The sequence below is a fragment of the Rhinatrema bivittatum genome, chromosome 8 (genome assembly GCF_901001135.1).
Source record: "Rhinatrema bivittatum chromosome 8, aRhiBiv1.1, whole genome shotgun sequence".
Taxonomy (NCBI): Eukaryota; Metazoa; Chordata; class Amphibia; order Gymnophiona; family Rhinatrematidae; genus Rhinatrema; species Rhinatrema bivittatum.
Window position 1 is genome coordinate 9,236,932 of NC_042622.1, and position 24,109 is coordinate 9,261,040.

General features: G+C 44.5%; 1 protein-coding gene across 4 annotated transcripts in view; it reads left to right on the top strand.

Annotated features, from left to right (window-relative positions):
* Positions 1-1,892: 1,892 nt before the first annotated feature.
* MYT1 (myelin transcription factor 1) overlaps positions 1,893-24,109 on the top strand; it is a 199,978-nt gene continuing 177,761 nt past the window's right edge. For all 4 annotated transcript variants that reach the window (XM_029613475.1, XM_029613476.1, XM_029613478.1 and 1 more), the window contains exon 1: positions 1,893-1,968. In XM_029613475.1, coding sequence (XP_029469335.1) covers positions 1,944-1,968 — 25 coding nt within the window. In that variant the 5' untranslated portion in view covers positions 1,893-1,943. The remainder of the gene's footprint in view (positions 1,969-24,109) is intronic.

Sequence of the window (24,109 nt, forward strand, 5' to 3'; positions counted from 1 at the left end):
GGGGGTTCCTTCCTGTCTGGTACAGAATTAGGACCTGGCATAGGGGGTTACTTCCTCTCTGGTACAGAATTAGGACCTGGCATAGGGGGTTACTTCCTCACTGGTGCAGAATTAGGTCCTGGCGTAGGGGGTTACTTCCTCTCTGGTACAGAATTAGGACCTGGCATGGGGGTTGCTTCCTCCCTGGTACAGAATTAGGACCTGGCATAGGGGGTTACTTCCTCTCTGGTACAGAATTAGGACCTGGCATGGGGGTTGCTTCCTCCCTGGTACAGAATTAGGACCTGGCATAGGGGGTTACTTCCTCACTGGTGCAGAATTAGGTCCTGGCGTAGGGGGTTCCTTCCTGTCTGGTGCAGAATTAGGACCTGGCATGGGGGGTTACTTCCTCTCTGGTACAGAATTAGGACCTGGCATAGGGGGTTACTTCCTCACTGGTGCAGAGTTAGGACCTGGCATAGGGGGTTCCTTCCTCTCTGGTGCAGAGTTAGGACCTGGCATAGGGGGCTCCTTCCTCTCTGGTACAGAATTAGGACCTGGCGTAGGGGGTTCCTTCCTCTCTGGTGCAGAATTAGGACCTGGCATAGGGGGTTCCTTCCTCTCTGGTACAGAATTAGGACCTGGCGTAGGGGGTTCCTTCCTCTCTGGTGCAGAATTAGGATCTGGCAGAGGGGTTCCTTCCTCTCTGGTGCAGAATTAGGATCTGGCAGAGGGGCTCCTTCCTCACTGGTGCAGAATTAGGATCTGGCAGAGGGGTTCCTTCCTCTCTGGTGCAGAATTAGGATCTGGCAGAGGGGCTCCTTCCTCACTGGTGCAGAATTAGGATCTGGCAGAGGGGCTCCTTCCTCACTGGTGCAGAATTAGGATCTGGCAGAGGGGCTCCTTCCTCTCTGGTGCAGAATTAGGATCTGGCAGAGGGGCTCCTTCCTCACTGGTGCAGAAGGCCGTTTTCTTACTCTCTGTGCCTTTACATGGTCATCGTGGCTTGTTAAGTCCTATGGGTGATTCTGGATTACTAGTGCTGCACACAGTGCACTCCTTGCAATGCTCTGAACATCATCTCATAACAAACTCTGCTTAATAGGTCTGGAAAAGTATGCTGACTAAAGCCACAGACTACCCAAACACTTGCCCTAGAAGCCTGCTAAGCAGTCAAGTTCACTCCTCCCACATTGAAAGTGCAGACTTTTGTTTGAAAGATCCTGTAGTAACCCTACTCCTTCCTCCTCCATCTGGGAGGCCAATGGGAGGGATTCTCACAGGACTGGAGTTAGTTTTCCCAGCTGTGATCAACCCTCTGTCCTCTGTCCTCTTGCCATCTGTCCTGTGAAAGACAGAATTAAAGCCAGGATGCCGTTCTCCCCTCCTACTTTCCGCAGACTGGAAGCTTAGTTCGGCGGTTGTATAGGACACGGGCAGGGCATATTGGTGTGACAACAGCCCCTGGCACTTTCTGCAGCTGGGCCCGCATTGTCCTAACCTGACTGGGGTAGAAACGGCCTTGCATGCTGTTTGCTTTGGTTGCCTGCGGTTAGGTGTCAGATTTCATTTATCCTAAAACTTTATGCTGGCAGCTTCTTTGTGCCTAATATCGGGCTTTTCTGTGGAAAAATATTTTCTAGGAATGAGATTGCATTTCTAAACGTAAGGCAGGGCTTGAATGCGAATAGATAGCAGGTTAAATAAGCGCCTGGCTGGACGGGGGGGGGGGCAGGGTGCGCGGGCGGGCCGAGGATGCTCGGCTTCGCGGCCTGCGGGGGGAGGGGCTGCCCAGGCGCCCCCTGATTGGCTGCCGGGCCGCAGGCTCTGATTGGGCCAGCTGGCGGCGGCCGCGGGACTCCCGGGTGCATAAGTTGGTGCCCGAGGCTGCAAGTTTGGCAGGGAAGCTGTAACTTCTGAAGGAGGCTCCCCTCTTAGGAGGGGCTGCGCGCACTGCAGCGAGAATGAAGCTGTGCGGGACTTTTCTTGGTTCGTAAACTCTTTATCCACTTCTTAGCGCTGTTACATTGTTCGTCTAAGAGTTTCTCAGTTGAGCTTCAGCCTAGTTGATGGAAGTAGCTAAACTCCAGGGGCCTGCTTCTCTTCCCATTCCGTGTCTATGGCACTGTTTGTCTGTGTTACAAACTAGTTGCATCCCACAGTCTACGGAGAGCGTGAAAGGCCAGCTGACTTGTCACAGTTTCGTTCTGCATTCTTTATTATAAGAAGGATAGACCTTAAAATACGTTTCAGATACTTTTCCACTCTCTGGGATGCATTTGAACGTTTTAGCAAGTCAGTGGTGTTCTTATTTGATAAGAGCGTTCATAAAATAACGAGCAGGGACAGGCGTTTGCAGAAGGGTATGTGCAGCTTGAGGACTGGCTTGCTTAAGTTTATTATTTATAAATGCTCTTAGAAATAATGTGGGTCCCTTCCCTCATTTCCAGGCAATAAGGATTTCTGGCCAAGGAAAAATCATTAAATTAATAAAGATTGTGTGTATTCCTGTAATAACAGCCCTTCCATATAAATAGTCTATTCTTCAATGTTCATAATCAAACAGATAATGAGATTAAAGATGCAGAAGCAGGCAAACTTGTTTAAAACTTGGCCAACTTATCTCAGTAGTTCAGATCATAATATGGAAAATAAGAGTAAAAAAAAAAAGTTCTAATATTTTACAATAGGGAGTTTTAAGACACTTTTACCTAAAAGCCTAATGTGCAATAGTTTCAAAGTTTTTAATGTAACTTTCACAAGGGCATTAGAATCTATTCGTATCGTCTGGCTCACAATTTAAAAAAAAGAAAACTTTATTCTGACGTTCAGACAAAGAAGTTTTGTCTCTGTGGGGAGTGGGAGCTGCTCTAGAGACAGTAAGAGAGACCATTAAGACAATGTTAGCTTGAAGGCTTATTAAACGTGTTTTTTTGTTTGCTCCATCTGCCAGGGGTCTGTATTAGGCCGGTTTACCCTTGCCCTTCAGCTGTTCCATATACAATATTAATGCTGGCTATTTCCATTCAGTATATACAAGGGCACTAATTGTAGTGTGCAGCATTAAGGCAGCCCATCTGCATAGGAGCTTTCAGATCAGAACAAGACAAATTTTCACCCCCAGCTGGCTACCGGAGCAATGCGGCCCAATTAGGCGTGCGGAAACTCGAGTCCTCCTACACTTGGACGGTTTCTCTTCAGCCCTCCACTGGCTGAGCTCAGTCATTCACAGAATTAGAGCAGGAACGCCTTTCTCAACCTACAAAAAGAATACGTCCATGAAATAATGTTTCGTTTCAAGGCCTAATCTTCATTTTTTTCCCTATAATTTGCGTAAGACAAAACTCCACTGAATAGACCCTTAATTAGCCAAATTTTAATGTTGTTCATCAGATTTGTTTTGTAATTTTTTGGCCCATTCAAGACAATTTTTTTTTCCATAAAGCATACATAGTTTTCCAATGGTTTCTCAATTCTGTACATAATTTTCATTCAGTGATAGAACATTTTTAATTGCAAAATGTTTAGTTGAAAATGTTATAAATGACAGAACCATACACCGAATATTTTATACTTTACAAAAAACAATAATTTTAAAATATAGACAAAGTACGAAACAGAAACAGTTCAATAAACATCCTATTTGAAATCTGAAGTGTACAGAAAATATTTTTCTTTTTAAAATAACCTTTTTTTTTTCCTTAAATCTAAAAAGTATTTTTCTTCCCACAACAATCATAGAAGGTGAAATATTTCTTGCCATAAACGTCTTGCGTGGAAAGAGAACTGAGACGCAGCAAGGTGTTTTACACTATATTGTAAAATCCCTTAAATAAAAAATGCCGCGTGCTGTTTACCCCTTCTTTACTGAACTTAAAACCCGACGGGGTGTGCGAGCTGGAGTTTGTCAGGGGAGGCAGTCTCGTAGTTCAGGGCTGGAACAGATTAGCTGGCTCGGGAAGGAGCTGTCCGCTGCTGTGGTGCTGATCGCCTCGTTTGTCTCATCTCTGAAGCTGTCCAGGGTATTCATGTTGTTGGTTATGAACTTTTTTTTTTTCTTGTCCTGCACATTGTCTTCCATCTTTTCTTCTCCGTACTCAGCATCCGAGTTGCTGAAACTTCTTGTATTACATTAGGAGCTGTGCAACATGGAAAAACCTGTTTATAACTTGATAATTCTGATTGACTAACTGGACCAATATAAATTGCAGTCATCATTGCCAAATTAGAAATGGAAATATTTGTATAAAGTCTAATTGTTATCTCCTTTAGCAATCCAATACATTGTGAAGTGTAGGCTATTTGAGCTTGACTATATGATGGTGAAACACTGAAGTCCTTCAATGCTTGCTATGAACAGCAAAATTTACCACAGGGTCTATTCCACTTGAGTTTCCCCTTCTGCTGCCTGTGCTGCCTGTTTTGTTATATATTTTTTTTCTCTAATTTTACTATTGCCTATGTGAATTAAACAGCTTGCAAGTATATGTGCAATGTATTGTGAGGAGAATAAAGCTGAATCAGCACAGACACTTCGATTGATTCTATCTTGAATGCAGGACAATGGAGGTTCAGGCTAGAACGGTGCCTGCTGCCCAGCGATAAGCGTTTAATAGAATTTCTAAAAGCTAAAGGTTTAGGATGTAAAATATCCCTGTACTCACAGCATGACTGAAGGAGATACAAAATGGCTTTTCATGAGTATTCTCGGCAGAGTATGGCCTTTTCTGCTAATGGTTATAAGCTCACAAAAGAAGCAAAAGCCAGAGGCATACATTTTAAAAAGTCTGCTGCAAGATGTTCAAATGTTTTGATATTATTTTTTTTTCAAATATTAATCTAACTTGAAATGGCTACAACATATTTAAAACAGCAAGTCCTGCTTGAGTTGGGCTTTAGAAGTTTATTTTCTTTGTTACAAGTTTGATACTATTCAAAATTCATTTTGAAATAGGTAAAAAAAAAAAAATCATACATTACAGAGACCCTAAACTAGATTGAAAACTTAAGTTTGTTTCAACTTTTTTCAAGTTTCTTGAAATTACAACACGGAAGGGAAATGTTTCAGACTGGTGTCATTATTATTCACCCAGAATATGGATATTACAATTTTAATAGCATTAAACCTTTTATATTGAACGAGAAATGGTAAGACTCTTCTATGCTAGAATAATATAATTCCTTACAGTCTGCGTAATTTGTATCTTCGATTTACAATATGATTCTATGGTCAGGACATGACAACCCTATGATAGGAGGAGAAGGAATTGCTCATCTCTTTGAAGTGACAGAAAACCCTATATATGTGTGTTGCCCATTTTTTAAAAGTTTTTTGATCTGGGAAATGGTTTCTAGAAGTCCTGAAGTCTTCTGTGACAACAAAATTGTGCTTACAGCTCAAACTTTCATCTACCAAGGTATCGGTGGCACTGGCTACGTCACAATATTTCTTTAGTGAGCTCTGTACCAGGGCCTGTTCTGTATAAACGCGGCAGTAAATTTGACTGCCAGTCTCAGAGAATATGCTCTTTTCCAAGACATACAACAAAGGTGGAATATTGTTATTGGACAAAAATAAAATATTTCCGCTAGAAGAAGGATGCATATGTTAATCTATCTCTTTGCACTGGATATACATCAGTATCCTTCATTGCTTTTGTCTACATAACTTGACCATGCTCCTCTTTTGTGGTTGCTGTGTCGTGACGTTTTCTGGAATTTTTTCTGTATTATAGACTCTGTAATGACAGCCTCGTGAATATGTAGATCAACTAATATACAGAGCTTCCAGTTTTCATGCAGGCAATAAATTTCCTGCCTCTACTTTACGATGATAGGTCATCTTCCTAACCACCAATAAATATTGTAAAGTACTTTCGCTGTAGCTATGCTAACCCAAGGCATCTGTCATTCCCCCGTTGTTGCCATTAGAAATTATTGGACTGTACCATATGCAGGAAAGGTATGGGGGGTGGGGGAGGGATAGGATGATAGCTGCTACATTCCTGGCCCTTTGTGTCCTTCCCATAAAGCAGCCCCCCCCCCAGCCATCCTGCATATTAATTATTCAGCAGCTTGGTCTCGTCAAGCGCTGCCTGTTGGCGGAGGGGAGGGGGCAGCAGGGCTCCCGGAGCCTCCCCCCCTCCCCCCCACTCTTTCATACAGGAAGTGTGCAGCCCCATCTTTTTTTTTTTTTTTGATGCGATACTGTAAATTTATTTCACCTCGGAGAGTAAACAGATATATTGCAAGCCCAAGGGTTCATGGGTAGTGTATTTACAAAAGGGAAGGAGCATCAAGGCCCCCTCAGTGCCATTTCTATTAATGAGAGCAGTCATTAAGTAAATGAGACATTGCCGTCAGCAGGCTGGAGAGTTCACAGGCTCGCAAAGAGGAGAAGAAGAAGAAGATATTTAATTGCAGGCAGCTTTCCATGCTGGTGACGGGGGCGAGGGACGCGGGCTGCTTCCAGCCATCGCCTCCTCTATGTAAATTTCATGATTGCTTTCCGTGATGTCATTTTGAAAAGGGGCAGACAAAAGCTGTGCAGAAAGGTAAGTCCGCGTTGTGGTCTTCTTCGGCTGACAAAGGCAGGGGATGCCTGGCTGCTTCTTGTTGTTGTTGTTTTTCCCCCTGGCTTGCTAAGGATGGGATGGGTTCATGGACCTGATGGAGGCGGGGGAGGGGCCTTTGAACTGGGCAGCTGACGTATTTCTAAAATTCTTCCTGGTTCATCTTTTTTTATTATTATTATTGTGCCTACAGTTTGGGGCATACGATGCATCTGATGGAAAAACATACTTAAGTGTGGGGGGGGAAGGATTTGTTTTCATCTGGGAAACTTTGCGAATATTGCTGCAAGTGGAGGATTGGTTTGGCAGATACCCTACTGGTTGGACGCGCAAGTTCCCTGGATATTTATCACGGGTTTTCATGCCTGTTTTCCTTGTTGCTGTTATCAGAAGAAGGAAGGAAACCCAGAGTCACAGCTCATTCCTCGGGAATATCTGCTCTGCACTTTGCAGCCTAAGGTACAGGATTGGGATGTGATGAGGACCATTGAACGGTTCGGTATTTTTGTCAAATTTTTCCTTCTGGTTTCATGACAGAACTTAAAGCCTAGTGAAGCGTAGCTTCTTGTGACAACACCCAGGAAAGTGAACGGAAAAAAAATGTGCACAAAAAAAAAATCAAATGCCAATTGAGTTTTATTTGAAAGTTAATGTACAGATTAAGGAATCCCACCTTGAAGTATTCAGGCTGCTTTTATGTTTTTAATGTTCCGCACGACAAGAGAAATTGAGAGTAGAAATCTCATCCACGTATACTTGTTTACCAACATAATTCTGGATTGTACTGTAGTAAGTAAGTGGTTGACCTTTTGATTTCTTTTTATGTCCGTGGCTGAACATTTTATCCAAAACATTTCACGTTACAGTCAGAGTAATAATGAAATCCATCCACTCCATACAATGCCAGCGGAAAACAAAGTTACATTTATCCGGCTGTCCTGGCCTTTGAAACGTGTCTGAGTGGCTTAAATCAAACCCAATGTTTCAGGGAAGAGATGCGATGATGCAGACGAAGGGCGATCTACCTGGAGTCAGTCTTTCACTGGAGTGACTTTGCTGTGGCAAGTTGCTATCCAGAGAATTTACAATTTAGTTGAAGAGCTACTTATCGCCGGAAAGCAGCTTCCAGAGTTGGCAGGCAGCACATTTTATTTCTCAAAATCGAAAGGCTTTTTGTCATTTAGATCCCGTGAATGGTTCCCCTGCTTGTTTGGGCTGTTTTTTTGACTTAAAGCCAGGGACTCGGTGAAGCTTTTTTCCTTCTGACACTTGGGACTGGTGTAATCTAAGGGAGGGAGTGTGCGCTCTGAAACGGGGGTAGCACCTCCATCTCCACCCCCCCCCGTACTCAGAGCTGTTTGCCAGGAGAAACCCTCTTCAGGGAAGGTTTCCATCGGCTCATCTGCTGCCATTATCTGCTCCTTCCATATGGTCACTTTAATTAATGGCAAACAAAGAAGGGCGATAGAGGCATTAAACCTTCTCGCTGGTTTGTCTATTGGCTGTCATAGAAACCAAAAGTAGGGTTAGGCCTGCGCCCGCACCTTCCTGCGCGGGCTCTTCTGGCAGGGGCTGCGCGTCCTGTAGCGTCGGCAGCACCCGGGGCTGGGCTGGACAGCGCCTCGCACCTTCATCTTTGGAAGGCGAGGCCTCCGAAACTTTTTTTTTCCATTTGTTTTTATTTAAAAATCCACAATGGTTAATGCAATTGAGAGTTCCCAAACAAGTGCCTGCTTGGTTGGCAGAATGGAAGCAGAGGAAGGTTTCGGGCAGGCAAAGTAAGCAAAAGTTGTGGCTTGCACTGGCGTTTGAGCGCAAGCTTTCCGGACGGGCAGGTCTGGTGCCTGCTACAGCTTAACCACCCGCAGCTTCTGAGGCAGGCAAAGAGAGAGCCCAGGATCTTCTCTTTGAAATATTTTTGTCTAGAGAAAGGACTGGGGAGGAGGAGGTTTTGTTTGATGCAAGTGCTTGCCCAGTAGAAAGGTTGCTTTTATTTCACGCTCATCCTTTCAGTGTCTAAGGCCTTTATCTTGTGCATATTTGAATCTGCTTTTCTCCTTTTGGAGCAAAATAGCAGGAAACCTCCGGTGCTCTTGGTCTTCCTTGGCAGAAAGCATTTTGCAATACTGCGGTTCTTATTCTGCTGGGGCTTCCTGGCTCTGACCCTTTCCAGCCCTGTGGAAGAAAGAGTCTGTTGATAAAGGGGACTCACCGAGCCCCCAGCCCAGGACTGGCGCGTGCATGTGTACAGGGCCCGAAATTCAATCCCGCACTTCCCGTGCAGCTGGCGTGGAGAGGACAAGCGGCCATCTGATTGAGTTAGGGGGCTACAGAGAGTTTGCCTTTGCTCTCAGCTTTTGATTCGTGGGGGTGCCCAGTAATTGAGTGGCTCTTTCTCTGTCCCTCTTCCTTGCCCTTTTCTTGGAAACTCTGCAAGCGCAGCTCCTCCATTGGTGGAGGAGCTGCAGGGATGAGGTTTGGAGCAGCCTAAAGGAACTGCTGAGGAGAGGGGAAACCGCAGTAATAAGCCAGAAATACCGCAGAGGCAAGGCCAAGACATTTCAGAAGCCAGGACACCACCTGGGGAAAAAACCCCCAAACACAAAGCCTAAGAGGAGCTTTAAAAAGTGAAAGCCAGGGAGCTCCCGCCTTCAGCATGGAAAGTGACATTTCACTGTCCCCCTTCTGTTGGCAGCCAGTTTGCTAGTGGCCCTGCTTTCTGTGCCCTCTGACAACACACACAACTTTCCAGCAGCTGCCTGTCAGCCAAGGGCCACCCGGGGCCAGGAGTCCTTCTGCCTGCTCCTCGCTGGGTTCTAATCCCGGCTCTCCATGACCCCCCGCTCCAGCCATTTTAGCTCCTTTTGTCCTCCCCAGCTGAAAACGAAATTACTTGTCCTAATCTGCTTCCTCAGTCAACAAACAAAAGAAGGCTACGTGTTGTCAAGGGAGCCGAGCTTGATTTAATAATGCAGGCCGCTCCCTGGGGATATTAAACCAGGGGAGGACCAGAGAGCTGCAACCAGCCGCCCCCGGCTCTCTTGCGAGGCAAGGGAAGTCAGTCTTTCAGAAAGTTGTGGGAGCCTCCGTCTGTTTCACAGCGACCCTCGGATGCTGCTGACTGACTCTGCTTTCCAGCGTTGCTACCGAAAAGGGGCCCGAGGCATCCTCATGACTGTGTGCGGAGTGAGGGCGAGCACGGGGGGGATGGGAACCCCTCTCTCTTCTTAATTACAGAAGAGAGGGTCCTGGCAACCATCAGGCCTATGGGTTAGAAAGCAGGAGCCACCTCCTGTGAGCAGCACCTTTCCCTTTCGGGTTATTGTTTCATATATTTATTGATCACCTCTTCCAAGGAGGCTGTAAAACAGAAGTGCAAATTATAGACAGTCAAACCTCGATTTCAATAGAAGACAGCAAGCAAACCCTTTACAACCCTTCCCCTCACCCTCCCCCCCCCCCCCCCCCCAAAAAAGAAAAAGCTGAGGCATCATCGGTTAACTTAAAGGCACCCCACAATGAGGGGCTTGCACAGGAGCACCTTCTCCGATTAGGAGAATAACAATGAATGCCTAGGAAAGGCCGATTACGCAAGTCGTGTTTACAGGAATAGTGGGAATGTGCTTGCTCGGGCCTGCGTGCATATGGCAAATGACATCCTGCTGCCAGGGCTGGGGGAGGGGCGCATGAGAGGAGTCAGAGAATAACAGCCAGCTACTGTCCTGCCGGCTAAGGATGCAGCTTGGGTTGCCTCCTCCTTATCATCATGAAAGGCTTGTTTAGATCTATTGAACGCGAGTGATGCGCTTTGTGTCTCCCTCCCTATAACTGGGCTAGAGAATGACAGAGGGTTACCCAACCTGGGCTGGAGATAAGTTCCTTGGGCAGGCATCAGAGTCTGCCATTTTCAGAGTTGGAGAAAAGGGGGAGGGGGGTTTTAGGGGGGGGGGAAGGATGGTTTGTTACTAATGGATGGTGTGGGGCAAAGTTGGCAATTTTTGTAAATAGGAAATGCATTGGGGATGAACCTGATTAACTAGAATATTGTATTTTCCACTGGTTTAAAAAAGGATCCTAACAGAACACGCAGTGTTGGGCTCAGCATCTGATTGACAACTTTAGTCCTGATAGCAGACTAGCAGCAGGGCCAGTGCAAGATAATTAGGTTCATCTAAGGAGTCGATGGTCATGCACCCTCCACTCACAACTTACCACTTGATGGCAGCCTCAGGACACTTTTCCCTTCTTTGGCAATATTGGCTTTCCCCCTTCTGGGCCGCTTGCTGCTGGGATTTTGCTGCCTCCAAAATGGTGCTCTAGGCGACCACCTAGTTTGCTTAATGGAAGCACCAGCCCTGACTAGAAGTTTCCATCAAACAAGGAGAAAGTAACATAGAAATGATGGCAGAAAAGGACCAAATGGTCCATCCAGTTTTCCCAGCAAGCATTTTAAGGTAGTAACTGCCACTCTGTGCAGATTATTCCCAGGCTTCTCTTAAGGTAGTTACCCCCCCCAAGCCTTATGATAATCCATAAAAAGTGCAGCTAGCAACATTTTTACTGGCTGATGAGCTTTCCTGAAGATTCAGACAGCGCTGCTTGATGAGCTTCGCTTATGGACTTGGCCGCAGAAGCCATCCTGTGCTTTTTCCCTTATGTCTCCGTATCAGTTCCTCAGGCTGTAAAAGTCAGGCCCTCTTGGTTGTTGTCTATATCCTATTCCCGCTGAAGTGGGAAGCAATGTGGCAGTTGCATTAAAAACATCAGGAGATATTGGTTAAGGGTAGTGATCTCCATGCCTTCTGCTAAAGGTAGTAACTGCCGCACCAGCAGGTTACCCCCCCTGCATGCTTTTCTCATTCCCATCCCCTAAACTTTAGAGATTCAGTGTTTATCCCATGCCCCTTTGAATTCTTTGACTGTTTGTTTTTTCAACACCTCCTCCAGTAGGGCATTCCCGGCATCCACCTCCCCCTCCGTGAAGAAATACTTCCTGATGTATGGTCTGAGTCGACGCCCCCCCCCCCCCCTCCCTCTGGAGTTTCAATTCATGACCCCTAGTTCTAATGTCTTCTTTCCAACAGAAAAGGCTCAACATCTATACATCATTAAAACCTTTCAGGTATCTGAAGGTCTGTATCATATCTCCCCCTTGCACCTCCTCTTCTCCAGGCTGTACATATGCAGATCCCTCAGCCTCTCCTCGTAGGTCTTCTGATATAGACACCACATCATTTTGGTCACCCTTCTCTTGACCGCCTCTCTCTTTTGAGATATGGACTCCAAAACTGAACACAGTACTCTGAGACCTCATTAAGGACCTGTACAAGGTTATTATCTCTTTTTCTTACTGGTTTTTCCTCTCTCCATGCAGCCCAGCATTCTTCTGGCTTTAGCTATTGCCTTGTCGCATTGCTTTGCCATCTTTAAAACTCCACAAACTATTACCCCAAGATCCCTCTCTTGGTCCATGCACATCAATCGTTCACCCTCCAACACATACAATTCTTTTGGATTACCTCATCCCATATGCATGACTCTGCTCATCTTGGCATTGAATCTCAGCTGCCAAATCTTCGACCACTGTTCTTTTCATTCTCTCTACTCCTTCAGGTGTGTCCACTGTGTTGCAGATCTTAGTATCTGCAAATAGATAAACTTTACCTTCTATCCCTTCTGCAATGTTGCTCGCAATGAAATTGAATAGAACTGGACCCAACACCGATCCCTGTGGAACTTCACTTAACGCCGCTCTCTCTTCAGAGAAGAGTCCATTTACCATTACATGCTCTCTCCTATCAGTTAACTAGTTTGTAATCCATGCCACCACCTTGACACTCATGCCAAAGCTTCTCATTTTTATTCACAAGTCTCCTATGCAGGACCATATCACATGTTTTGCTGAAATCCAAGTAGATCACATCAAGTGCTCTTCCCTGATCAATTCTCCAGTCACCCAATCAAAAACATCAATGAGATTTGTCTGACAGGACCTTCCCCTGGTGAATCCACGCTGCCTCGGGTCCAGCAAGTTACCGGATTGTAGACAGTTAACTCTCCTTTCCTTCAGGTTAGTGTAGCTGGGCTCAAAAAAAAGTTTGGATAAGTTCTTGGAGGAGAAGTCCATTAACTGCTATTAATAAAGTTTACTTAGGGAATAGCCACTGCTATTAATTGCATCAGTAGCATGGGATCTTCTTAGTGTTTGGGTAATTGCCAGGTTCTTGTGGCCTCTGTTGGAAACAGGATGCTGGGCTTGATGGCCCCTTGGTCTGACCCAGCATGGCAATTTCTTATGTTCAGTAGAATCTCCATTAATTTTCCCACCACCGGCCTGTTTCCAACCTCCTCTCTGCTCCCACTCTTGTGAAGTAGGACAACTACCATTATTCTCCAATGTCATGGCACCACTCCTGTTTCCAGGGATCTATTGAACAGGTCTTTCAGCAGATCGGCCACCACATCTCTGAGCTCCCCCAGTATCCTAGGAATACCTCATCTGGACCCGTAGCCTTGTCCACCTTCAGTGTGCAAATCTCCTCCCATACATTGTCTTCTGTAAATGGAGTTTTGTCTATTCCAGCTCCATCTATGGTCTTGCTAATGAGCTATGGTCCTCCACCATGGTCTTCTTTAGAGAACACCGAACTGAAGTTTTTGTTTAATATTTCTGCCATTTTTGTTTCACTCCACACATTGGTTCCTGTCACCTTTCAGTTTCACTCTACCACTTCTGACCTCTCTTTTTTCACTGATATATCTGAACAATGTTTTATCTCCTTGCTTTACCTCTTTGGCCATCCTTTCTTCCTCATGACCTTTTGCTTTCCTTATGTCTTTCTTCATCTCCCTCAGCTTCACTATTCTTCCCTGTGTTTTTGTTTTTATTTATTTTATTTTTTTTAGGATCCTTTATACTTTTTGAATGCTGTTCTTTTTGCCTTTATTTTTTTTTAGCCATCTCCTTAGAGAATCAGGTTCTTTTTTTCCTTTTACTCTTGTTTACTTTTCTAACATAGTGACCTTTTCTAATAGCTCCTTTTATCTTGGTCCACTGTTGTTCCACCTCACCTGTTTTCTTCCAGTCTATCAGTTCTTCCTTCAGGTGTGTCCCCATTTTGATGAAGTCTGTATTTTTGAAATTCAAAGCTCGGGTCTTCATGTGACTTCTCTACATCCTATTTGCTTAATCGAACCACACTATCTGATGATCACTGGTGCAGTGAGCCCCTACCTGAACATTAGAGATATTACCACCATTAGTGAGCACCAGGTCAAGTATCATCACTTCTCTCTCGTGGGTTCCATTACCATGTGTTTGAGCAGAGCTCCTTGCAGGGCATCCACCATCACTCTACTTCTGTTAGATTCTGCAGGAGGGATGCTCCAATCCACATCTGGCAGATCTAAATCTCCAACGAGCAATACGTTGCTCTCTTTCCCACCTTTTGGATATCTTCAGTGAGTTCTCTGTCCAGTTCATCTGTCTGAGTCGGTGGCCTGTAGAATGGAAGCCCCATCTTCTTTTTTAGGACATTCCACAATGCTTCTTCTCTACCCCACGTCCCTTGCAATTCAGTTGCTTGGATATATATTTTGACATAAAATGCTACTCCTCCCCCTTTTCTGTCCTCTCTCTCTTTCCTTTCTTAGTAAGTTATAGCCAGGGATGGCCGTATCTCAATCATGAGAATCGGTGAACCAGGTCTCCGTAATAGCTTAAAATATCCAAGTCTGCCTCCACCATTAGGGCCTGCAGGTCTGGGGCTTTTTTGCCCAGACTAAGAATTTGTAGTCATAGCTTTCCAGCTGCTTTTCATAGTCACCTTTTCTGCTATTTTGAACTGATTGATTTTGTTACTTCCTCTTCCTGTTTTGCTTGGGGGTGACATTCCAAATTCATTGGCCACCTCCTGCCATCCCCGCGCCTTAGTTTAAATGCCTAATAATTTATGATCTGACCTTTTCACTTGGCTTCCTCTTTCCTGCCATTGACAAATATAGAAATGATGTCAGAAAAGGACCAAATGATCCACCCAGTCTGCCCAGCAAGCTTATACCAGTATCTGCTGCACTGTGCAGGTTACCCCCAGGCTTATCAGTTTACCAGAACGTAATGGTCAGGGATCTCGGATGCTGTTTGAATCCAATTTCCCTTTACCATTGCCATGAAAGCAGAGAGCAATGTTGGAGCTGCATCAAGTATCAGGCTTAGTGATTAAGGTTAGTAAAAGCTGCATCAGCTGTTTACCTCCATGTTTATTTGTTCCCCAAACCATAAGTAAAGGCCCTCGTTAGTTGCTGTCTGAATCCAATTCCCCTTTCCCCCTGCCATTGAAGCAGAGAGCAATGACGGAGCTGCATTAACAATATCAAGGCTTATTTGATAAGGATAGTAACCACCACACCAGCAAGTTATCCCCAGTTACCCCCATGCATTCTTTTCCTCATTTCCATCCTCTAACCTATAAGGATCCACAGTGTTTATCCCATGCCCATTTGTATTTCTTCACCACTTCCTCCGGAAGGGCATTCCAGGCATCCACCACCCTCTCCGTGAACAAATATTTCCTGACGTTGGTTCTGAGTTGTCCTCCCTGGAGTTTCATTTCATGACCCCTAGTTCTTTAGATTTCTTACTAATGGAAAAGGTTTGTCAATTGTGCATCATCAAAACCTTTCAGGTATCTGAAGATCTGCGTCCTATTTCCCCTGCACCTCCTCTCCTCCAGGGAATACATATTCATGTCCTTCAGCCTCTCCTCATAACTCTTCCAGTGCTGACCCCTCACCATTGTGGTCACTCTTCTTTGGACCTCCTCTATCCTCTCTTTATCCTTTTTGAGATATGGGCCCCAGTACTGAAAGCAGTACTCCAGGTGAGGCCTCACCAAGGACCTGTACAAGGGGATAATCACCACTTTATTTTTTGTTTCTTACTGGTTATTCCTCTCTCTGTGCAGCCCAGCATTCTTCTGGCTTTAGCTATCGCCTTGTCACATTGCCTTGCCATCTTTAGATTATCAGACACTATCACACCAAAGTCCCTCTCCCAGTCCATGCACATTAGACTTTCACTCCCCATCACATGCAGCTCCTTTGGATTACTGCTCCCCAGATCCATGACTCTGCACTTGGCATTGAAGCCCAACTGCCAAATCTTTGACCATTCTTCAAGTTTTCTTAAATCACTTTTCATTCTCTCTACTCCTTCAGATGTGTCCACTATGTTGCAAATCTTAGTATCATCTGCAAATAGATAAACTTTACCTTCAATCCCTTCCGCCACGTTGATTACAAAGATATTGAACAGAATTGGTCCCAACACCGATCCCTGTGGCCCTCCACTTAACCCCGCTCTTTCTTCAGAGGAGGTTCCATTTTCCATTACTCGCTATCTCCTGTCAATCAACCAGTTTGCTATCCATGCTACTACCTTGACACCCACTCCCAAGCTTCTCATTTTGTTCACGAGTCTTCGATGTGGGACCGTATCAAATGTTTTACTAAATTCCAAGTAAATCACATCGAGCGCTCTTCCCTGATCCAATTCTCTAGTCACCCAATCAAAAAAATCAATCAGATTTGTCTGACAGGACCTTCCCCCTGGTGAATCCACGCTGCCTCGGGTCCAGCAACCCACAGGATTGTAGTTAGTGAACTATCTCTTTCTTCAGCAGAGTCTCCATTAATTTTCCCACCACTGAGGTGAGGCTGACCGGCCTGTACTTTCCAGACTCCTCTCCTTCCTTGTGAAGAGGAACCACCACTGCTCTTCTCCAATCCTGCGGCACCATTCCTGTTTCCAGGGATGTAAGGAACAGGACCTGCCAGCACATTTCTGAGCTCCCTCTGTATCATGGGATGTACCTCCATATCCTTACCATATAATCTTTTATTGCTCCATACACGCCCCCAGCCTCCAATGGATCCAAATACCCATTCTTTACACCAGGTTTTGAGTCGGACATTGAAGTTATCTATATGGCACAACCTTTCCTTTCCATTTCCATGATCAGATAATACTTCTGAAAAGGCAATAGTCTTTGCCACGTATCTAATCTTTTCCTCTAGATTTTGGGAATCTTTCTGTACTTTATGGACACTGTTTCGAGCAAGGTCATTGGTCCCCAGATGGATGATACCATTGATATCAGATTTCTTACTTTCTTTTATAATTGTGTTCACCATCTGTTTTGCATTTCTGTTAGCTGAGGAACATGGAAGGCATTTAACTGTTATGTCCCCATCAAAATGAATTCCCAAATTGGTTCCTCCGATAACTGAATCTTCCAGCAGAAGCAGGGGCAGCTTTCTTTTATGACATTTGATCATGTTGAAGGGTTTCTGGGTGCAGTGGGTGTCTATTTCCCTTTCAGACCTCATTTCATATTCTGTTACTTGGGCTTCTTCATTCTCCAATGCAGAAAATGTATTATCTGAGGGGAGAGTGGGTGTCTCTTCATCACAGGCCTTATTCTACCAGAACCTACTGTAATCCAATTATTACTGAGATTCTGAATCCTGGATGTCTGTGGGAGTGGGGGTGGATACTGAGGATGCTTCACAGATGGGGAAATGGAGTATCTCAGAGTCAGAGGCCTTGTTCTGCCAGAGCCTATTGTAAACCTAGGTTTCTGAATCCTCTGTGAGAGTTGTAGGAGATATTCTGCAAGGAGGAGAAGTTATTTATTTTTATTTATTTAGAGATTTTTATATACCGCGGCACGTTCAGAACATCACCTCTGTTTACATTAAACAGTAATGCAGCAACAGGCTTTACAATTAAAATATTGAATATTAAATAAAAGGTATTAAACAACAACAAAAATGATACATTCAACAGGCTTTACAGACAATTTGGAACTGGAATCATTTTTCAAATTATATCAATAAAATACACGTAATAGGAATAACAAGTGTTTGGTAGAGGAACCAAAATTGATATACGTTTGGGGGATTTACAGTAGATAGATTTATTCTAGGGAATAAGTGCTGAATAGGAAGGTAAGGGAGGGGGAAAATGGGTTATGTATGCGGCAGGTAAAGGGTCCTGTCAGTCATTGGTATGCTTTTTTGAACAGCCAGGTTTTTAGGTTTTGTTTAAATTTTTTGTGGCAAGGTTCCTGGCGTAAGTCAGTGGGCATGCTGTTCCAAATAGTGGATCCTGCTATGATGAATGAGCGTTCCTTTGTAGATACATGTTTGGTAAGTTTAGGGGAGGGTATCCGCAGTTTGGCCTGGTGCTGTTTTCTTGTTGGTCGGTTGGTCTTATTGAAATACAAGTGTTCGGAGAACCATTGCATGTTTTGGTTATGTAAGGCCTTGTGTATTAGAGTAATGGTTTTGTATATAATCCTGGATGCAACGGGTAGCCAGTGTAGAGATTGAAGTGCGGGAGTGATGTGATCGTGGCGGTGTGTGTTGGTGAGTATGCGGGCAGCTGCATTTTGTAACATTTGTAATGGTTGTAATGTATTTTTTTGTAATCCTAACAGCAGAGAGTTGCAGTAGTCAATCTTTGATAGTATTGTAGCTTGTAGGACAGTGCGGAAGTCATTTGGGTGTAGAAGAGATTTGATTTGTTTTAGGGTGTGAAGCTTGAAGAAACCATTTTTAACAGTAGCAGTGATGAATTTTTTTAATGTAAAATGGTTGTCGATGATGATGCCAAGGCTGCAGACTTGTTGTACAGTGGATGGGCAGACTTGTGATGGGAGTGTTGTATTCATTGTGGAGTTGTTAGGAGGTGAAATGATGAGAAGTTCTGTTTTGTTGGTGTTAATGGCCAGGAAGTTATCGGTGAGTAGTTTTTTTTTATTTCTGTGAGGGTGGTATTCAGGGCATTAGGAATAGAGTTATTTATGGGAATGAGGATCTGCACATCTGCGTAGATGAAGTGTTGAAAGCCCAGTTTCGACAGTAGTCAGAGGTATAAGATAAATATTAAAAAGAGTTGAAGAGAGTGATGATCCTTGGGGCACTCCTTGTGCAAGGCTTCTTGGTTTAGATTCACGTTGTCCAATTTTTACACTATAGGTCCTATTGCTTAGGTATGATTGGAACCAAAGTAGCGCTATGCCGGTGATGCCAATTTCAGTGAGGCGGGTGATGAGGATGTTGTGATTGACCGTATCAAATGCAGCAGATATGTCTAGAATAGCAAGAATGTAGGAGTGGCCGGTGTCTAGTGCTTTTAGGAGTGATTCTGATAGGGAGAGAAGAAGCGTTTCCGTGCTGTGATGCTTTCTAAATCCATATTGGGCAGGGAAGAGTAATTGATGCTCATCAAGGTATTCAGTGAGTTGTTTGTTAATGATTCTCTCAATTATTTTGGAGAGGAACGGGAGGTTCGATACTGGACGATAGTTAGTTGGATCAGAAGGATCCAAGTTTGGTTTTTTCAGAGTAGGTTTTATAATAGCATGTTTGAGCTGGGATGGAACTATGCCAGATACTATAGATTTGTTGAGGATAATGGCAATGTGTTTTGCTATAGTAATGGGGATTGACAGAGTTTTTGTGGGCATTACGTCAGAGGGGTGCAGTTCTGGCTTGATTTTTTTAAGTATGGTCTCAATTTCTAGAGCAGAGGTAGTCTCAATGTTCGTGAGCGTAGATTTAATGTTTGTATGAGTGGCAGTGTGGTGTGCAGTTTGGTTGTGGGATGTCGTGGGAGGTGTTCTGCTTGTGTGGTTGGAGTTATGGGTGTTAGGTGTTAGAGACGATTTGGGAGAGGAGCAGGAGTTGAAGCGTGTTAAAATAGTCTCAATTTTGTCGTGGAAGTAAGAGGCTAGTTTCTCACATTTTGTTTCATCCTCATTGTTTGAGTTGATGTTGACAGGGGCTGTAATAAGGCTATTGACATATTGGAAGAGTGCACTTGAGTTGAATTGGAACTGGTGGATTTTCGCTGCATAATAGTCGTTTTTTTTTTTTTTTTTTTTGCTTTGTCAGTAGCTTTGCGGTAGTTGTGGAGTAATGACTTGTATTTTAATAATAGTGTTAGGTTTTGGTTTCTGCGCCATTTCTTTTCCAATTTGCGGAGTTCAGCTTTGAATATTCTGAGTTCAGGGATAAACCATGGCTTTTTGTTTATCTTCTCAGAGTTAATTTCTTTGCGTATGAAATGAATGAGAACATTTACACTTTGGTCTGAATGGAACAAAATGGAAACAACCTCCTATGAAAATACCCCAAAATGTTTAGGTATTTTTGTATTCAAGCATTAAAAATTGAAAAAAGGATTTGGTCCTGTTTCTGAGGGCTAGGGCCAGTGCTGGGTCCCGTCACCAAGATCTATGCTTTCTTCTTTAATTTTCAAATAATGATGAAGGCTGTGCTAAAAGTAACGTCACTCTGGTGCCTTCCTTTGGATGTGCGGTCGTACATTTCAACAGCCGTACACCAAATGGTGCCATCTGCTCTGGAAGAAGGAGCTACAGTGACCTCGCTCAGCAGGTCCTTTAAGTGGATGATGACATTTTTCAAAGATTTAAGACAGAAGACATGGGGAGGCCTAGGCCTCGGTGATGGAAGCAGGACCGAGCTTTGGGACATGCCCCTTTGTGCTATCTGGGCCTAGGCCTCAGCAGCAGGATCTGGCCTCCAGGCTGGGCTGAGGCCTAGGCCTCAGTGATGGAAGCAGGGCCAAGCTTTGGCACATGCCCCTTTGTGCTATCTGGGCCTAGGCCTCAGTGATGGAAGCAGGGCCAAGCTTTGGGACATGCCCCTTTGTGCTATCTGGGTCTAGGCCTCAGCAGCAGGATCTGGCCTCCAGGCTGGGCTGAGGCCTAGGCCTCAGTGATGGAAGCAGGACCAAGCTTTGGCACATGCCCCTTTGTGCTATCTGGGCCTAGGCCTCTGAACCTGGACCAGGCCTTGTGTTGAGCCTTAGTACTAGGACCAGGCCTCGAGTTGGGCCTGGTGCTGATGGATCAAGCCTCAATGCTAAACCTTGATCCTGGCTGAAGCCCATTTTGTTTTTTTGAAGGGGAGGAATTCATTTTTTTGTTTGTTTTGGGGGGGGGTTATTTTTTATATTATATATATATTTTTATTTTTTTTTTGGTGTGATAAATGAACCAAACTGAATAAAATGAAACCAACAAAAAATGACCCCTGAAATGAAAAAGTGAAGCATACTGAATATTTTGGGGGTGCACATCTCTAGATTCAGATCCGCAGCAGGAAGGGGGGTATTTTTGTAGTACCTTGCACACACTGGCACCCTTTGATGTTGGTTCTTACCTTGTAGGCAGGACACTGGATGTCTTAGAGGTATATGGCTTCCTGCAGACTGGTGGGAGAGGATTTGGCAGGATTAGAGTATCTTCAGGGCCAGATTAGGCTTGGATGGAGGGAGGCTGAGAGGTTTGAGGCCTTGTAAAAATGGAGTAACCCACAGGCCATAGATTTTCCTCACAGCCAGCCCAGAGAAGATTGTGGGGGCAACAGTGACTTGATAACAAGGATAAGTCCGGCTGATGTTTGTGAGAAGGACTGGCCAAACGTTAGGGAGGTCCTAGGAATACTTCTCGGCTATGAAAACAGCACTGGTTGCATCCAGAGTATTTTAGGTACTAGAGTGTAGCATGGAAGATTCCCACCCATTGATCCTATCTAAATCCATCGCTACAGCAGATTCTGTGAGTGAGAAATGCAAGAGAGGAGATCTCACTATATTTAGTAAATACATCTATAGGTAGTAGTTTACGTGGAAACAGATCCTGAGCATTTCAGATTGCTTTCTGAGAAAAGCAGAATCGAATTTACCTTTCTAGAGGAAGCAGCAGTGATTGGGCGAAGAAACAGAGGACTTGTGCCAGTGGCAGAGCCACGCACCGCTGCTCTAACTCTCGGCAGCGGCGTCACCCTGTCACTTTGGTTTTCCTCTTTTAGCCTCAGAAAGGCATCTTGTGTCACCCAAGATAAAACAACAAAACGTAGAACATGAAATCTGCACCAGTCCTGGATGGAGGCATAAACTGGCAGAGGAAGGGCCTCTGTCCTCCACTGACCATTTGGACTTCAGAGTGAGTGCGTTAATAAGTGCTGTCAAATTCAAGCTGCGTTTCAGCTGCTCAGCACCATCTTTCTGAAATGCTTTACAGTTAATCTGCACTTGTACACAAAGGCTTATGCAAATATAACTTGTTTGCTTTATTAGGTGCCCGCTGATCACATTTGCTTGCTATAGATCATATATGTTTTATTGGAAGCATGCAAAACTGCGAAAAATAAAAACAGAAAGATAAACAGCTAATTACAAAGGCAGATAGACTGAAAGGGTAGGGGAGAGAGAGAGATTTGAATCTGCCCCAAGCAAAAATAGTCGGTGCATCTGTCAGGTCTGAGATTAATTCCAGTCTTTAAAGGCACAGAGGAGTTTAGAAAGGTGGGGCCATGGGAGAGGGGGCTGGCTTTCAGTATTCTGCTGAATAATAAGAGGAGGAATCTGGAAACAGCCAGACAATGTTGGAAGTACAGAATGACTAATCAGCTGCATGTTCCATGCCATGGTCATTGCTGTGGGCTGGCAGGATAGGCGAGCATTTGCCAAACTATTTGTGCTGGAGCTGCTTAACTTTTATGTCCACAAATAATTCTGCTTCGCTATCCGTTTAAAGGGCTGCATTGCATTTGTTCAAGGCATCCACTAGGTCTTTCCCCAGAATATCTATTCAGTTTCTTCTTCGTGAGAATAAAACGGGCCTTCCTTTAGCGGTTTCTCCTTGTACTGAGTCTCCTAATCCCACGGTGCTGCGAGCAGGCCCTTCCATGGCAGGGGATGGATTCCTGCTTTATTCTGCGCACAAAAGTCCTGAAGGAAGTTTAAAGGGCCCAGCACACCACACTGAGCTTGTAGTGACAATGTTTCCATCTTAATTCCTTCTTTATCCCAGGGGTAACTTCCTTCTGCTGTGACTGTGCCATGAAGCTGGCCTCTTGTCGTGTACCTTTTTTAAGGTCCCCTGTTCTCATGCGTTTCGTGTGCAAGCTGATGTAACGTGAGGTGGAAAGGTAGGAGGCTGCTTGGAGAGGAACAATAACCTTCTGCCAGCTGCGATGAGCTCAGACAGATGTTTTGCAAATGACTCTGATGTCATAAGTAGAGAGGCAGGAGAGAGGATTTATTTTAGAATAACCACAACGACTGATGTCTTGCCAGATAGCACCAGATCAGTGTCAGAAATGTTTGGTTTACCCCGTACTTCCATGGGGTAAAAGGATTCACAGGCATGCAGCGTTGCATCTATCCACACTTATCTCTTACTCAACATCATGTTCAGGGAAAAGAGGATAGCTTTTTTTTTTTTTTTATAGATTTTAATACTTAAAGTCTTAGTGCAGTATTGTGGCTCAATGTATATTACATGTAGAACCTCATTCATCAGGGTCTTTCCCTATAGGCACAAAATGAGAGCCAAACCTCATGAACAGAAGCAACTGTGAAAGGCCTTCCCCCTGCAAAATGGCCCTGATGGAAGATCAGCGTCCTCCAATGCAGCTAAAGGTTCAAGCACGTTACCGAGAGGCGCAGGGAACGAGGGGGTTAAATAGTGCGCACACAGTTCAACACGAGATTGGATGCACATTTTGGACGTGCCCATAACCCCTAATGAAAAACGGGGCTTAGCGCGTCCAAAACGCGTGTCCAACCAAGCTTGTGGTTAATAGCACTCACCACATGTAAATCCACTTTGAAGCCATTACCTATTTCCCGCCAATCAAAAAAAAAAGTGCGCCTAACGCGCACATTTTTACCCTCAAAAATTATCGGCTTCCCCAGAGCAGATGTTAATTCTTGGAGCCCAAAAAGATGACCGAAAAGCAGAAAATTCTGATTTTTTTTCTCTAGTTCCTCTGACTTAATATCATGGCAATAAAAAAAATAGTGTGTGGGCAGTTGGGTTAGGAAAAGGGATGCTTGTAAAATTCAGCTTCTGCTTTCCTAATCCAGCAGTGGGTGCCCAGTACACCTGTACTGGGCACCCACTGCCGAGTAGGCATTACGGGCACTGTTTCCCCTAGCTCCTCCTTCTTACCGCAGCAGCCTATTTAAATATATGAGGAAAGACTAAAGAGGTTAGGGCTGTTCAGCTTGGAGAAGAGACGACTGAGGGGGGATATGATAGAGGTGTTTAAAATCATGAGAGGTCTAGAACGGGTAGATGTGAATCGGTTATTTACTCTTTCGGATAATAGGACTAGGGGCACTCCATGAAGTTAGCAAGTAACACATTTAAAACTAATCAGAGAAAGTTCTTTTTCACTCAACGCACAATTAAACTCTGGAATTTATTGCCAGAGGATGTGGTTGGTGCAGTTAGTGTAGCTGTGTTTAAAAAATGATTGGATAAGTTCTTGGAGGAGAAGTCCATTACCTGCTATTAAGTTCACTTAGAGAATAGCCACTGCCATTAGCAATGGTTACATGGAATAGACTTAGTTTTTGGGTACTTGCCAGGTTCTGTTGAAAAGTTCTTATAGCCTGGATTGGCCTCTGTTGGAAACAGGATGCTGGGCTTGATGGACCCTCGGTCTGACCCAGCATG